At 40.2% G+C, this 13,943-nt stretch overlaps 1 protein-coding gene across 5 annotated transcripts in view; it reads right to left on the bottom strand.

Annotated features, from left to right (window-relative positions):
* Epb41l5 (erythrocyte membrane protein band 4.1 like 5) overlaps window positions 1-10,583 on the bottom strand; it is a 112,468-nt gene extending 101,885 nt beyond the window's left edge. For 4 of the 5 annotated variants that reach the window (XM_027417805.2, XM_027417808.2, XM_027417809.2 and 1 more), the window contains exons 1-2: window positions 10,450-10,583; window positions 4,731-4,918 (exon numbers count right to left, since the gene is read on the bottom strand). In XM_027417805.2, the coding sequence (XP_027273606.1) occupies window positions 4,731-4,910 (180 nt within the window). In that variant the 5' untranslated portion in view covers window positions 4,911-4,918; window positions 10,450-10,583. Of the gene's footprint in view, window positions 1-4,730; window positions 4,919-10,087; window positions 10,217-10,449 lie in introns of those variants that run through there. The other variant, XM_027417806.1, reaches the window with a different exon arrangement.
* Between the last annotated feature and the right edge of the window lie 3,360 nt (window positions 10,584-13,943).

Raw genomic sequence — 13,943 nt, 5'->3', positions numbered from 1 at the left:
CCCCCACCTCCTTTCCAAAACTTTCCCACCCAATTTTGTTTATTCTTCACCTCAAACAACAAAAAACACTACAAAATAATAGCAAAACAAAAACACTTGTGAGACGAAATATGCCAAAATGAAAAACAAAAAAACAAACAAAACAATGCAGTTTGTTTTATGTTGGCCCACTACTCCTGGACATGGGATGTCTCCTGGAGAATAGTTAATATGACCAACAACAATCCATTGAAAAACTGATTTGTTCTTTGTTAGCTGTCTGCAATTAGAAATACCTTTTTGGTTAGGGGTGGAGCCTCATGACCACTTCCCCTCTCAGTGCTGGGACTCTGCCTGGCTTGAACTAGTGTAGGTCTTATGCATGCTGCCAGTATCTGTGAGTTCTTCATATGCGCATGCCACATTAGTCCTGCTGGGTCTTGAAGACAGTGTTTGGAGTCATTCACTACCTCTTTCCTCCACAGATACCTTGAGGGCGAGGGGTTTGGTGAAGACATCCCATTTAGGACTGAGGGTTTCAAAGTCTCTCACTTTTTCTAATTTGTTTGATTTGGTCTGATTTTGATCGCTGAGACAGTGGAGAGGCTTATCAGGGTACAGAAACTTTTCACTTGCTCAAACAACTAATATGTTAAGAGTAGCCACTATTATCTGTAACTCCAGTGCTAGGAACTGGAGATAGATGGATCCCAGGGCCTTTCTTTTTTTTTTTTTTTTCCTTTGTTTGTTTTATTTTTTTATTTTGTTTTTTGAGACAGGGTTTCTTTTGTGTAGTGCTGTCTTGGAACTCATTCTGTAAACCAGGCTGGCCTCAAAGTCATAAAGATCTGCCTGCTTCTGCCTTCTGAGTGCTGGGATTAAAGGCCTACACCACCCCTACCAAGCCCTAGGGCCTTTGTGGAAAAGCTGAAACAAGTTCCAGGTTTAGTGAGAGATCCTGTCTCAGACATGTTTTTTTTTTTTTTTTAATTTTTAAAGATCTATTTACTTCTATTTTATGTTTATGAATGTTTCCATAAACATAAAAAAATGTATGGGTGTGTACCACAAGCATACCTGGTGATCCTGGAAGTTAGAAGAGGGTGTCAGACTCCTAGAACTGGAGTGGTAAATGGTCATGGGGTGGTAAATGAGATGCAAGGTCATTGTCGAGAACCAAACCTGGGTCCTTTGCAAAATTTCTCAGTACTTTATGTTACTGAGCCATCTCTCAAGCCCCATAAGCTGTCCCTTTCTTAGTTAACACAAACTAAAAGTTTCAAAGAGGCACGAGTAGGCATACTACTGATCAGGACATGTGAAAATCTAAGCAATAAAACTCTATATCTGTTATGGTTTAAATATGAAAAAAATTAAGATAACTCAAAGACATAAACATAAGAACTAAAACTGGGTGCTGGAGAGATGGCTTAGAGGTTAAGAGCACTGGCTGCTCCTCCAGAGGAGGAGGTCATTAAAAAGAGTAGCTACTATGTTCAAGGGCCTACAGAAAATTCAAAACAACTTAACTACCACTGAGACTTCCTTTATTTTCTAAAACCTGGCTACCAAACACACTTACCTTCCATGTGCTTTTCTCCACTTCCATTATTTACCCTCTCTGTAACAGTTGACTATAATTTTCCACACCATGAATATGACCCAGTCTAACAGTGTGCTCATTACTCATCCTTGTTCCTTGGCCTCACCATATTCGTGTGCTAAGAATTTCCTTTTCTGCAATCTCACATACCCTTATACCTACACTGCTTTAGCGCTTTCTAGTTTATTCCCCCCTGTTCCAAATCAAGACTATCATCATAATTACAACTAAATGTCATTTTAAACATATCCCCTGGCTACAAAACAACAAAATAACCCAAAACCTATATGCAGTAAAACAAGACACATACACACACAAAATGCTCTATTTTTTGTGGGGCGGAAGTTAAAAACAAAAAAGCTTAATTGAAATGTAACTCATATCCCATTCACCCATTAAAAGTATGTGATTTAGGCTAGGTGTGGGGGTACAGGCCTTTACTCTCAGCATTTGAGAGGAAGACACAGGCAATGTCTGTGAGTTTGAGGCTAGGCGGATCTATATAGTGAGTTTCAGGCCAGCTAGTTCTACATAGAGAAATACTGTCTCAAAAACAACACCAATATGTAATTAAATGGATTTTAGAACATACAATAGTTATGTATAACCATCAGAGTTGATTTCAGAATATTTTCATTACCTCTAAAAGATATTCCATATCCTATGGCTATTAATTTCTACCTCCTCTATTAGTTCCCAAGCAACCACTAATCTACCTTTTCATTTCTACAGCTCTCCATAAATCTAGACTTCCATAGAACACTGCCTTTAATCCCAGCACTCAGGAGGCAGAGGCAGGCAAATCTGTGAGTTTGAGATCAGCCTGGACTACAGAACAAGTTCTAGAACAGCAAGGGCTACAAAAAGAAACTCTGTCTCAAAAAACAAAAATAAACAAAAAGTCTACTTGGATATTTTGCTTATTTTTAAATTGGGTTATCTTTTTATTGTACTGTAACAGTTCTTTATATATTCTAGATACAAGTTCTTTGTCAGATATATAATTTTTGAAGCACTTTATGTTATGTTGTACGGTCTTTTATCTTTCTAAGTGGTACCTTTTGAAGGGCACACATTTTTAATTTTGATTAAGTCCAATTTGCCTGATTTTTCTTTTTTGTTATTCATTATATTGATGCCATTATCTAAGAAAATAAATATTCCTACATTTCCTTCTAAAGATTTTACAGTTTTAGTTCTTTTTTTTAAAAAAAATATCTATTTATTATGTATACAGTATTCTGTCTGCATGTATCCCTGAAGGCCAGAGGTTTAATGGATGGTTGTGAGCCACATGTGGTTGTTGGGAATTGATCACAGGACCTTTGGAGGAGCAGCCAGTGCTCTTAACCTCTGAGCCATCTCTCCAGCACCGTTTTGGTTCTTATATTTATGTCTTTGAGCTACCTTAATTTTTATATCTAGTATGAAGAAAGAATTCAACTTTATTCTTTTTCATGTACATATTACCATTTGTTGGGGAGAAAGAAAAACTATTCTGTTGAATACTCTTGGTGCCCTTATCAAGACTCAACTGACCACAAATGTAGGCAAAACACTCACACATATGAAAATAAATACATGTGGTGCTGGAGAGGCGGCTCTGGGTTTAAGAGTGCTTGATGCTCTTCTAGAGGGCCTGAGTTCAGTTCCCAGCACCCACATTGCTCATGTCATAACTACCAGTAACTCCAGCTACAGTAGATATAATGCCCTCTCCCGGCCTTGATGAGCAGCTGCACTCATGTGGACACAGTCACACAAGTACACATATAAAAAATAAAAGATTTTAAAAAAATTGATTCTAAATTTTTTTTAAGGTCATGTTTTTTGCTCCAAAAGAAATCAATCTAAAACTGTGGCTGTGTCACTGCAGTTGTCCCCTAACATGTCTAGATCCAATTAATGTATCACTATTTTGGCCAGTCACTAAACACTTGGTCTACTTCTTTTAAAGCCAATACCCTTTCTCCTCCACACCACACTGCCCTTTAGAAACGCTTCTCTAAAAATTCTTATTATCAGCCTACCCATCAACAACCCTAAGACTTCATACTTCAAATATTAGGTAATAAATTTTTTCCTTAGGCTCTCACACAGCAATCTCATGCTTTTTACTACATATCTAATAGTAAATGGACTCACAAAACCCTTCAAGATTCTTATCAAATAAAAAATAAATATTAAAACTATCCTTACTAAGTATCTCATTTTGGAATAGCTCACAAACCCTCAACAAGCCCTTACAGGAAGAAAATTTAGATACTTTAAAGTGCACAGAATCAAAAACTCTAAAAATGTGCAGTCCAATGTCCACCTAGATAACAAACACACAATGAGGATTTGCAAACATTTCAAGAGAGTTGGGAATGGTGAACATACCTGTGATCCAGTACTCAGGAGGTTGAGGCAGGAGGATCATGAGTTTCATGAAAGCCTAGGATGCATACTGAAACCTTGTCTCAAAATAATAATAATAATAATAATAATAATAATAATAATAATAATAATAAAACAAACCACTACCACCAATGTAAACCAAGAAAGCTTGAACCTGAACAAACTATCCAATTCTTCAGTTTAAACTTCTGAATTTAAGGCCTTTCAGAATTTATTCAACTACATACTGTAGCCACAGTGAGCTATCAGTTTTCTAAACAGACTTTTCAAACCGAATTTTAGTAAAAAGTCTATAGGGACAGCAGACATCGAGAAACATTCAATGAAGCTTATGTCAAAAATCACATAACTTATAGTTTTGTGAAGTCTCTGAAACAGAACAAAGACAGAAGAGATTTGGTATCTGTAAATAGTTCTGAAATTAAGCCTGACATGGCACACACCTGTACTCTCACACTTGATGGCTGAGGCAGGATGATCACAAGTACAAGGCCACCTGAGCTACACAGTGAGATCCTGTCTATAAAAACACAAGTGTGTGCACATGCACAGACACGCACAGAGTTAATTCACACCAATAACTGTCCATCATTCGATGTTTCTTGCAATTGCCACTAAATGCAGGTCCTAGCCCACATAACTGAATACTTCAGAGCCTGATCCATACTCACCCTATCTCACCTACCCCAAGGAAGCACAGACAATAGTGATCTCACACACAACTGGCAGCTAAGAGAAGCCTACTTACCGGCAAGTCCACACTAACATCTGTACCATCCAGAAGGGACACCCTGCATGTGATGATGGACTTGGCATCTCCAGCTGCAGGAATGTGTGTGGCAGCACGCTGTGCCTCTCGGAGTCGCTCCTTTTCAGCATGTTTTCGCATAGACCGGCGGCCAAGTGTTCTTCTCAGGAATCTCAGCATCTCTGCCACTACAAAACCAGCGGTGAAAGTGATAGCCAGGAAAAGACACTCCCAACAACTTATAGTAAAATTAATGGTGGTATTTAGTAAAGCCCTCTGGACATTAATTAGAAAATGTTGAAACACATTATCTTTTTATACATATTTCAAAGCATGTTGCATACAATACATTCAATTTTCATTTCAAAATAATTTTTAAAGCTAGATTTTAACATAAAGTTTAAAAAACACATTAAAATAAAGCAATGCTTGGAGCTTTTTAAACTTACTGTTATTTTATAAGGAGCTGATCTAGCAGGAGAAAGCAATCATTTATGACATACAACAAGTGTTTTGGATCAGTAAGTGGTACCTAAGGTATCAGATGACTATCCCTACAGACATTACACAACAGTGCCAGACACCGCTGAGGCAGACTTTGAGTGTTTTTTTTTTTTTAAACTGAGCATTCAAAACACAAGTAATTATTTTAGCAAAGTACAAATAATTCAATCTCCTAAGTTTTATCAAATATTCTATTGCTTAATATTCTAAGAACATTAAAGTTAAACACAGTTAAAATAGCTACTAGTTATTTAAAATATTGCACATTATAATTGAAACACCAAATACAGATATGGAAACACTGTGCTAGCTTCGGCAGCACATACACTAAAATTGTGAACGATACAGACATGGAAGCACATACAATGCAAACACCATACAGCTCCTTCGTAAACCTAGTGTCTTTAGTTTTACAACTAAAAGACTTCAAGAAAAGTAAACATTAACTATGGACACATGAAGACAATTACTAATTCCAGGAAAAAGGTGTAGAAAAGGAAAAACAGCTACAGCATACACAACAGGACTCCACAGCAAACAGCTTAAGTTGTCAGGACACACCACAGCTCTACAATAACTACCACCAGAGGAGGTACTTAACTGCCTGAGGCAGAGGGTAAGGTATGGAGAGAGCTGTTCTCAGTTCACCAGACAGTTTAAGCAGCAGAATTCCAGGCAGAGCTACTTTTTTAAAACCTCCAAATTAAATGACTATTTCAACCAGATGTGGCTATCAATCTGCTTTTGAAAAGGGTAACTTTAAGATCATATTACTATGTTAAAATAGTGTTTTACATGTATTTCAGATTTTAACCCAAGGAAAGAACTTCAATTTGGGATAGCCCACCAGCCTCCAGGCCCCATACCCACTAGCTGTGTGGTCTCTCCAGGTGGTTTTTAAATAGGTTTCCAGTCTTCTTTCCCTGTGGACTCCAGACTTACAAAGCTTTACTTTTACTGAACCCTACTTCTTCCTTTTAAGCCAGCTCCATCATACCCACAGAAAAACATCCTGCTAGCTATGTTAGTCATTATAATCACACTTCCACTGAACCTTTTATTATCATCAGATAATTATTCTTTTATTCTTTACTGTAAGCAACTTGAGAGCATAATCCTTATTTTTCTTTTGATATTTATGTATCTTAAATTTTTTATAAGTCAAAGAAAAATATTCCAATGTTTTATAAATTTATTTCCTAAGAAACTATAAAACTACTTTTCTTTCACCTTATCCTGACATTTGGAAAAAATACTACTGTAAGTTATCTAATTAAAGAAAAACATCTTTCCTTTAGACTTCTGTTATTTTGAACAATAAGACCCAATACTGGGAAGAACAGCAAGTTCTTTTCATAGAAACATGACAGCATGAAATAACATATACTTTTCAAGCAAAAAAATAAAAAATTACTAGGAAGAAATAAAATAATAAAGGACTTTTAAACAATTTCTGAAAAAAAAGTATTTTGAAGGATTACTATGTAGTTTAACAGAGTTATTACAAATCATCTCTACAGAGATATAGCTTGGTGATAAGAGTCCTTGCCTGCCATACACACAAGGCCCTAGGTTAGATGCCCAGAAAGCAAAAATAAACAAATTAACTAGACAAACAACCTCATAGAAGAAAATGGGTGACATGACAAAAAGAACATCCCAAATGAGAATAATAAGGAAGCCTCATAAATAATTCTTAGCACTTGGAAATCTAAAACAGGGGAGTTCTGAGTTCTAGTCTATCCTGGTCTATATACATCCCAATTCCAGGCTATCCTGAGCTACATATGAAGGTCCTGTATCCAAAAAAAAAAAAAAAAAAAAAAAAAAAAACAAATAAAAAATATAAGAGGGTTCAGTAAGTAAAGGTCCTTAAGGCAAATCCTGATACCTGAATTTGATCCCCAGAATCCACATAAAGGTGGAAGGAAAGATTCAATTCTGCAGGTATGCAAGTGCATCCCTCCCCACCCTTTAAACACATGATTAAAAGAGTCCAATAGCAGACAAGAAGATCTAAACTAAAAAATTAGATAAAAGCAGACACACCCTTAATCCCAGCACTGGGGAGGTGGAAGTAGGAGGATCACAATTTTCACTGGCTACATAGCAAGTTCTAGGTCAACTTAGGCAACAAGAGACTCTGTCTCAAATAAAAAGTAAACAATTAAAAGCAAAAAGTAAGAAGTGGGATGTACCTGCCATGTCTAGTACTACACAAGCAAAGTTCAGGAAAGATGCCTGTCCCTGTATGCCTTCAGTCTCTAGTGCTTGAGGGGCTGAATGGTGGAAGGAGAGAACAGCTCCTATGTGTTCTCTAATATCCTCACACATGTATACTCACAAACACAGATCAGTGTTAAAAAAAAAATGCCATGGGGGAGGTCCTTGGTTGGATTTCCATGTCGCAGAGAGAATGCTTTTATACATTTTCATATATTATCCTACTTGAACAAGTTACTAAATTGTATAGTCTTTATGCAGCAATTCTATTTCTAAGTTGCAGGAACAAAAATTTTTCTTGGTGTAACTGACTTAAGAAATTCATATATTTGGGGGCTGGAGAGATGGCTCAGAGGTTAAGAGCACTGACTGCTCTTCCAGAGGTCCTGAGTTCAATTCCCAGCAACCACATGGTGGCTCACAACCATCTGCTATGAGATCTGGTGCCCTCTTCTGGTGTGCAGATATAAATGGAAGCAGAATGTTATATACATAATAAAATCTTTAAAAAAAAAGAAATTCATATATTCATGATGATGCAAAGAGATAAGTGAGTTATGGTATAAATACTGGTAAAATATGTAGTTGTTTCTTTTATTGCAGCACTTGAGGCAGAGGCAAGTGGGATCTCTATGTGTTGGAAGTCAGCCTGGTCTACAGGCCGGCCAAGGCCACATAGTGATAACTTGTCTTAGACAAACAAACCAAACCTGCCTTGGACTAAATTTATAAGTGAAAAATCAAATTAATTGAAAAATGAAAACAGTTTTATAACACTTTGAGATATAATCCACATACATCCTCACATACATAGGAACTACAAAATGCAGATGATTTAAGGGAGGTTCTCTCTGGAGAGAGTTAATCCAGGTCATAAGAATATGTGTGGCTTTAAGTTTGTAAATAGTAAAAAAAAATTTTGAGTTAGGTTAAAAAAAAAAAAAAAGTGTCCCCATATTTCTGTTCCCTCATCCCCCCTGCCCTCAATCCTGTTCTCACACAGCCAGTGTATTGGTGGATTATCAGCCAGCACAAATCTGATTGCTTTTTAAATCTTTAACAGCTCTGGCTCCTCCTTCTGGACTTCTCAGGGCCCTATCTAGCTGTTTGCAGTCTCTGCTCCAGTGCTTTGCTCGGCTCAAGTGTCTAATTCCAGAACTTTCTTCATTAGTGGTTCCATCTTTCTGGGATAATCTTTGTCCACTCCATCTTCCATTCTTCTCCCTCTTTAATGTAGTTAACTCTGTATTTACACCTGAAATGCTTTTTCCTCAGAAAAGCATTCTCAGATCCTGAGGATGGATTAGATGGCCCTGTTAGCACACAGGCTTTTCTAAATAACATGGAAAGAAACTGTAATTAAATATTTAATTGACTTTTTTTTTTTTTACTTGCTAGCTTCCCTTCCTGCAATAGGACAACAGGGACCTAGCCTGACTTGTTTACTGTAATGGATGATCAAAGTGCTTGTTATGATACATATTACATATTAGACAATCAATAAAAAAACTGTGATAGAGTGAAATGATACATTAGAAAATGGTACTATTTGAAGAAGCAAATGCTAAAAGAGGATAATAAAAGAGACTAATAAAATAACCCCAGCCCATGGAAGGCAGAAACAGAATTCTAGGTTCCAAGCCAATCTGGGATGAATATATATAGAATATATATATATCAAATTCCAAGCTAGCTTGGGCTGCATAGGGAGACACTGTCTCTGAAAATAAACTGAAGATATGGGGTCAGGAGTTGAGTTGCGTGGTTTCTAGTAAGCAAGTTTCCCTTTCCAATAATAGAAATGAAAACTTAAGTAATCAATTTCCTACTTAACCAACAGTTGCTTTACCCCACCCCTACCCCAAGTTAGTCATGAAATGTGTATATGCATACATTACTGAAGGCCAACTGCATCTCCTCCATTTGGTTCTTCTTTTTGCAGTGCTGGGGATTGAACCCTGGGCATCCAACTAGATACTGAGCCACTGGCTTTTATTTTAACAGTAATATTGCCAACATACAGAAAATGACCTTAAGTTACCAGTATTTATCATCCCAGTTACCTCTCGCAAAAGAAAAACTGAGAAACTAAACGTAGGAAAATTACGCACATCGAATCCCAAACAAGTTACCCTAGCAGAACAAAAACCATGTTTGAGGATTTAGCTCAGCATAGCACTCTCCTGAACAAGGGTTAGGTTCCCAGTATCAAAAGAGAAGAACTAAGGAAAGGGGTGGGAGGTGGGGGGTGGGTGGGTAAGAAAGATACTAAAGCGATTGGGAAGACATAAGTAAGTATCCCACTACAGTAAGTGGTGCAGCCCCAGTTTATGCTGCAGCTGGGGCTAGCGTAGTTGTGAATTACGTTGAGAATTTATTGATGAGCTTATCTCTAATTCTAAAAAACAAAACAAAACAAAAAAACCAACCCACTACTAGCAACTTCAAACTTGCTAAACAACTTCGGAGACTAGGGTCTCCTTGCTTTTAAAGCAGAACCCTGGAGACTGCAGTAACCACAGAGACAGACACGATTATCCTCTACCCACAGGAGGACCCATCATTACCCGTCGCGCGCCACGCGTGGGGGCGGGAAGCGCCCTCGGCCTTGGCGGTTCCCGGGAACGCACCTGCCTCACACGATTCCTAAGTTTCACTGGATCGCGCGCGAGCTTTGCACGGCCCGTCGGGTGTGCGTCTACCCGATCCTGACGAGTTGACACTGGAGACCTTCCCCTAACCCCACGGCTACACAGAAGTCAGGACTGACCAGAGTCGCTCCCACGATGCCCAAGACCCCAGGTAGGCGCCCGGTCCTCGGCGGCCACCGCTCGGTATCGACCGAAACTCAGAGCCCAGCCCCATTGGCCGCCGCCGCCACTCCCCTCCCAGCTCGCGGCGTCGCCCGGGGAGCCGGGCCGCCCACCCGGCGCGGCCGAGAGGTTACGCTCCGTGAGCAGAGCGAACTGGACACTCGGGGCCACCCGCTTACCTTTTATTCGGGGGTGAAGACCGTGTAGCGACCGAGACCACGACGACAGGCGCGCACGACCCTTGGGGAGAGACGCCCGGCCGACCTGAGGGGAGGACTGGTCTCTGAAGACGCAGAGAAATGGCGGCGCTAGGGGCGAGCCCACCCTGCGCTAATCCCCGGAGGACCCCGGCCGCCTGCGGGCACGCCCCTTAAAGCCCTATCCAAGCCCCGCCCCGAAGGACGGGGGGGGGGGTGCTAGGCTCTTAAAGGGGCGATGGCGCCGCCCCGGAAATCAGCCTCCTTAGAGTGAATTTAAGCCGGCGACGCCAGGTGGGACCCACAGGAACAAGAAGCTACAGTTTAAGAGGCACCTGTTGCGCTTGCCCAAAACTTTGTTTTATCCTGAGGGAGCTATTAGGTGTATGGAAACCTGGCTACTACACTGATTCATTTGTTCATTAATTAAAAAAATAAATAAAACGAAGGGGGGAAAAACTTGGCATGGTGGTGCACACCTTTAATCCCAGAATTTGGGAGGCAAAGGCAGGAGGATCTCTGAGGAAATCAAGGGCAGCCTGATCTACTTTGGGAGTTCCAGGACAGACAGGATTACATAGTGAAACCCTGTCTTAAAAGAAAAAAAATTACATTTATTTGTCTATGTGCGTATACGTGTGGGGAGAGTAAGGAGGGGGTGCATGTATGCCACAGTCCACGTAAATTTGTAAAAGTTGGTTCTCTCCTATCTTGTGAGTGCCAGGGGACTGAACTCAGGTTGACACATTTGGCTGCAAGCACTTTTACTCACTGAGTATCTTGGTTTTATGTGTTTTAAATGCTCTCTCTCTCTCTCTCTCTCTCTCTCTCTCTCTCTCTCTCTCTCTCCTTCCTTCCCTCCCTCCTTTCCCTTCATTCTTCTAGGCTGTCCTGCAAGTCCCTCTGTAGACCAGGCTGACCTGGAACTCAGGGATCCCCTTGCCTCTGCCTCCTGGGATTAAAGGCCTGAGCAACCACCACCCAGTGAATTTTCACTTTCTTGATTATACAATTTAAAATCAAATGTTGGGTTTGGGATACAGTTCAGTGGTAGGTTGTTAGACTAGTACATACTAGACCCTGGACCCATTCCCTAGCACAGCAAAAATCAATAACCAAGATGTTGCTATTTTCAATGTGGTCTGGTATATCTTTTTCTCTTACACAATTGTTCATTGATTTGTAAATACTTAAATGTTTCCTTGCTCCCCTACCCCCAATTCCTAAGGATTAAAATGGATTTAAGCCTTTACTGTTAAAGCAACTTTCAGTCTACAATGGAGAAAGAGAGTAAACAAATATGTGTCAAGTGGTGATAAGTGTCCTGGAGAAAAACAAAGCTAGGAAAGGGAAATAACAGACTGAGGTTTAAGGTGCTGTGGCCAGGGAGGTCCTGAGTGGCAAGGCAACATTCCATTCGGACATTCTTCAGATAATTTATCAAAATGCCTACTGTGCTGTAGGCCCTGGAGATAGGACAGATAAAGAAGAAAGACAAAAGTTCCTCGAGGCAACCACAGTGACAAAAATCTGTAGTCCCTTTTGGAGGGAGACTCAAAGGGAGGCTCAGTAGTGAGATCAGGGCTACCTTATGTTGCATTTTGAGATTCTGTCACAATTAAACAAGTTTATTTCATGACCACGTCTGTGTGGCAGTGTACCTGTAGTCCTTGCTCGTCTCAAGGCCGAGGCAGGAGGATCACTTGAACTCAGAAATTTGAGGCCAACCTACTTAACACCATCTGAAGAAGGAAGAGGGTGAAGAAGGGGGAGGAAGAAAGAAGAAGGGAAGGAAAGAGAAAGAAAGGGAGGGAAAGAGTAAGGAAGGAAGGAAGAGAAGAGAGAAGAGAAGAGAAGAGAAGAGAAGAGAGAGAAGAGAAGAGAGAGAAGAGAAAGAGAAGAGAAAAGAGAAGAGAAGAGAAGAGAAGAGAAGAGAAGAGAAGAGAAGAGAAGAGAAGAGAAGAGAAGAGAGGCTACATATAGCAGAATGCATGAAGTCCTGGGTTGAATATACATGTTTGGTTAGCTGTTAGTAAATAATACTAAAGAGAAAAGTAACAGCAGGAAGTGGGGTCAGGGAACTGAAGGGCTGCAAATTCAGCAAGGAGGAAGGTCTCTTAACACAATGACATTGAGTTCAGACCTAAAGTTGTTGAGGAAATAGCCCAGCAGACACCCTGGCAAAGGCCTGTGTGGATCGGCTCAAGGGCAATACTGAAACAAAAGGAGCAAGAGCAGGAGGTGCCATTGAAGAGGGAAAGGGCATGGGAAGAGACCCTGGTGGGATCTTGCCAGAAATTAGTGTGTGGAGGGAAGGCCCAGGAGACACCATTTCTACAGGTTTGGCACTGACTACATCTGCACCACCCTGGTTAGGCCAGGCAGAACAGCTCTCTCTGCTCCAGTGGTGTTGCCAGAATAGTGTCAGTCACCTGTGTGGCATCTCAGCTGGGGCCAATAGAGCAACAGCTGAGTACACACAGCTCTACCATAGCAGAGCCTTTGGGGTGGAGAGAGTAAAAACTGAAGCTCCCTAGCTGATTGGGGACAAGACCAGGAAACTAGTGTCATTTCTTCTGCCTGGTACAGGTTTTTAAAGCAAGACCAGTCTCAAAAAAGGGAAGTAAGCCAGGGATCTAGCTCACCTGATAGATGCACACACATACAAATATAATAATTGTAAAATGTAACTATGGAACATCCATATGATGGCATAATTAAAAAGAGACAGGGCTGGTGAGATGGCTCTGCAAGAAGACACTTAACCACCAAGCCTGATGACCTGAGCTTGATCTCCAAGGCTCACATAATGGAGAGTTTTCCTCTGACCTCTACATGAGTGCTGTGCCAGTATATACACAGTCATTCCAAATGACCCCCAAAATAAATAATGTCTTAAAGAATGAGACACATATGAATATGCTAACATGGAATTATCCCACGATGAAAAGTGCAGTGAAGCGTTAATCTAATTAATAAAAAATCAGGAGTCAAATATTGGGATCAGAACCTGGAAGATGAGAACTGGGGGACAGCTACCAATGACCACATACCTTTCCAGACCCTTTGACAAAAATAAACTAAAATAAAATAAAAAATAAAGGAAGAAAAGGATCCCAGGCCTTTTTGGTCTGAGGATCCTGTTCCTCCATAGCGTCTTATTACTTCCTGTCTCCACCTCCAGAGAGCTGGGATTAAAGGCATGAGCCACCACTACCCAGTTTCTGTGGTTAGCTAGTGGCTAGCTCCAACCTCTGATCTCAAGACAAGCTTTGTCAGAACAGAAACAAAATATCACACAACATTGCAGGCTATATCATACAATCTTGCAAATGTAAATATACATGTATACACAAATACACATTTTCCCCAGAAGAAAATATATTTGAACAGAGGTCATCAATGATATGATGGGACTTCCACTGCCCCAAAGCTTCATATAGCTCAAAGTTACTGTTAATCCTGAGAATTGCATG

This window comes from Cricetulus griseus, chromosome 5, assembly GCF_003668045.3.
Source record: "Cricetulus griseus strain 17A/GY chromosome 5, alternate assembly CriGri-PICRH-1.0, whole genome shotgun sequence".
Classification (NCBI taxonomy): Eukaryota; Metazoa; Chordata; class Mammalia; order Rodentia; family Cricetidae; genus Cricetulus; species Cricetulus griseus.
The sequence above is the reverse complement of the archived record's forward strand: the minus strand, read 5'-3'. Positions and strand labels throughout refer to the sequence as shown.